The 3,539-nt window shown below is 40.9% G+C and overlaps 1 protein-coding gene across 1 annotated transcript in view; it reads left to right on the forward strand.

Moving 5' to 3' along the window:
- Positions 1 to 3,539, forward strand: part of EP300 (E1A binding protein p300) — a 78,847-nt gene that overhangs the window by 19,715 nt on the left and 55,593 nt on the right. Inside the window, exon 2 of the mRNA XM_008574437.1 lies at positions 625 to 1,262. Within this exon, the coding sequence (XP_008572659.1) occupies positions 625 to 1,262 (638 nt within the window). The remainder of the gene's footprint in view (positions 1 to 624; positions 1,263 to 3,539) is intronic.

The following is a 3,539-nucleotide window of genomic DNA, read 5'->3' on the forward strand; positions in this document are numbered from 1 at the left end:
ATTGCAACCCTCGGTGTTGCTCCCACACCTCGCTCAGCCAGTGAGCGGGAACCGGTCTGCATGTGGGATCCGAACCCTCGGGCGGGAGCGCCGCCACGCTTCCCAAGCGGCGCACTATCCAGTGCGCCACCGGGCCGGCCCGGCAGATCTTTTTTAATAGTTGTCTTTCTTTATGTATTATAATATTTTAAATCTTTTGTTTTCATCCTGAATTCATTTGGTATATAGATAAGTTATTTTAACTTCTAAGAAATTCTGGAATATCAGTACAACTTCATTGCATATCTTTTTTTCATGACTGTCAATATAACTTTAAGCAACTCACATAATGTGTGTTGTATTAACACTTAACCCTTTTTTCCTTGGTCTTATTTTAGGTCCAGTTCTTAAGTGTTTAAACCTGTTGGTATAACCAAATATCCCCCCAATTTTTTTTACGTATAACATACATATATATTTTTTTTAGTGTAACATGAAAAACTGCAATACAAATAATAAATAGGTAGTATTCCATGGAGTGGGCTTTGGAAGTGATATTTAATGCTTATCAAGAACAAAATATAGAACAGTTTCTGATTTTGGTTCTGTCAGACTTTAACCTTTATTTTTCCTCTTTGCTTTTAGATTTTGGCTCTCTATTTGACTTGGAGCACGACTTACCAGATGAATTAATCAACTCTACAGAATTAGGACTAACCAATGGTGGTGATATTAGTCAGCTTCAGACAAGTCTTGGCATAGTACAAGATGCAGCTTCTAAACATAAACAGCTGTCAGAGTTGCTACGGTCTGGTAGTTCCCCTAACCTCAATATGGGAGTTGGTGGCCCAGGCCAAGTCATGGCCAGCCAGGCCCAACAGAACAGTCCTGGATTAGGTTTGATAAATAGCATGGTCAAAAGCCCAATGGCACAAGCAGGCTTGACTTCTCCCAACATGGGGATGGGCACTAGTGGGCCAAATCAAGGTCCCACACAGTCCACAACAGGCATGATGAACAGTCCAGTAAATCAGCCTGCCATGGGAATGAACACAGGGATGAATGCTGGCATGAATCCTGGAATGTTGGCTGCAGGAAATGGACAGGGGATAATGCCTAATCAAGTCATGAACGGTTCAATTGGAGCAGGCCGGGGGCGACCAAATATGCAGTATCCAAACCCAGGCATGGGAACCGCAGGCAACTTATTGACTGAACCACTGCAGCAGGGCTCTCCTCAGATGGGAGGACAAACAGGATTGAGAGGCCCCCAGCCTCTTAAGGTAAGTGCAGTTTTGGTTTTTGTGCACAATCTGTACGTTTGAGTGTTCAAGTGATGGAGGGAGGGCTTGAGGTCAGTTATTCATTTATTCTTTACTGTTTTTGTTTAATCTTATATTGTATAGTATTTCCTGTGTGTTATATGCCAAGGATCTACTGTGTTTTCACAAATTGTAAGAACCTCTTAAATTTAAGTAAAACATTTATTTTACAACTGACTGGTATTCTGTACCTTCATAGTTTGTTCCAAATGACTGCCAGCTAATTACTGTTCTTTCTGGCACAAATATTGGAATATTTTCATCTCGTTTCCAAGCCCAGTTTAGCCTTGTAGCCTCCTTATAAAATATATAATTTTGAGATAGCCAGCATTACACTGTCTTCAGTTAGAGACTTTGTTTCCACTGCTCGGAATGTCCCTGGTTTTTAAGGGATAAATTTATCTATTCTAAGAAGTTTATTACATGTATATTTTTCTTTATTAGGTGATGGAAATTAAGGTACTGTGAAACCTCAACTAACATTCCATGTGTTTCAGTTAGCCAGATTTTGGCCATTGTTTGAAAGGCTTTTCCTTTTTAAAAAGCCCACTTTCTTAGCTTTATCAAGTAGAGAATGTTAAATGTATTTTTTAAAACCTTTTAAATGTGTACTCTGTATACATGATTAAGACATTATAAGCACACATTCTTTGGTGCTTATTCCTCCATTTTTTCCTTAGCATATTTTATCCCCTTTTTCTTAAAAAGGGATGACACTACAGTTGCCTGTGCCTGGCATTTAATTACTTGTTGAATGAGAGACGGCTTCACTTGTAAGATGATATTGGAGATGGGTAAAATTTTCAAAGAGTCAGGAGCAAGCTTTTCTTTCTTTTTTTTTTTTTTTTAAAGATGACTGATAAGGGGATCTTAACCCTTGACTTGGTGTTGTCAGCACCACACTCACCCATAGAGCCAACCAGCCATCCCTATATAGGGATCCGAACCCATGGCCTTGGTGTTATCAGCACCACACTCTCCCGAGTGAGCCATGGGCCAGCCCCAGGAGCAAGCTTTCTCTGTAAGAGGAATAATTTGGCCAGGTATTAGGACTTCTGTGTTCTTGCAAGTATATATTTAAGACATAGGGACAAATTGAGTGGGGCGACTAAGGTCACATGTAGCTATAGGAAAGCCCTTAAATATTTTTTTGCTACATAGTAAAGAATATTGACAGCTCAGTTTAGGAAAGGATTCTATTTAGCCTCCCTGTGCTGTAGATTATCTCTTTCTGTCACTTTTATTTCGTCGTGTCAGTGTGGTTTACTTAGAATATTTGGAGTGAGAACCAGTAACAAAAAGGTAAAATATTTATTTATTATGTACCTCTTTTAGGCTCTGAGAACATAGCTATGAAGATATAAAGTCCTTGCCCTCCAATATTTATATTCTAGTGGGGAGTAAAGGGATGACAGACAAACCTTCAGTGACTGATAAAATATTTACTGAGTCCTAGCTTTGGTGCTGCAGATAGAGTAGTGAATGAGCTTATTTTCTATTGCACACATGAAATATAAATTTATAGGGCCGAGCCCGTGGCGCACTCGGGAGAGTGCGGCGCTGGGAGCACAGCAGTGCTCCTGCCGCGGGTTCGGATCCTATATAGGGATGACCGGTGCACTCACCGCGCTCACTGGCTGAGTGCGGTGCAGCCGATCTCAAAAAGGACAAAAAAAAAATTTTTTTTTAAAAAGAAATATAAATTTATAGTATGCCAGGTAAGTGCTATGAAGGAAAATAACGTAAGGAACGGCTCACTGGGAGAATGCCTGGGTTGGGGGTGGGACATGTTCTAGTTAAAATCTAAATCACAAATTTTTTTTTTCCTTTTTGTCTTTTTTTCGTGTCCGGCAACGGATTGCAACCCTCAGTGTCGCGCCCGGACCGGACTGGGACCGGCAACGGGACCGCAACCCTCGGTGTTGCGCCCACACATCGCTCAGCCAGTGAGCGGGAACCGGTCTGTATGTGGGATCCGAACCCTTGGCGGGAGTGCTGCCGCGCTCCCAAGCGGCGCACTGCTACAGTGCGCCACCGGGCCGGCCCTAAATCACAAATTTTTTGTGCCGACATTGTTTCAGGGACTTCAGTATTTAGCAGTGAACAAGACAAACAAAAATCTCTGTCCTTGTGGAGCTTAAATTTCGATGGGACGGAGAAATTCAAATATAAACATTGTATTAAGTGATATTTTCTTTTTTTCTTTTTTTTTTTTTTTTTTTTTTTTTTTTTTTTTTT

This window comes from Galeopterus variegatus, unplaced genomic scaffold, assembly GCF_000696425.1.
Source record: "Galeopterus variegatus unplaced genomic scaffold, G_variegatus-3.0.2 Scaffold55, whole genome shotgun sequence".
Lineage (NCBI taxonomy): Eukaryota > Metazoa > Chordata > Mammalia > Dermoptera > Cynocephalidae > Galeopterus > Galeopterus variegatus.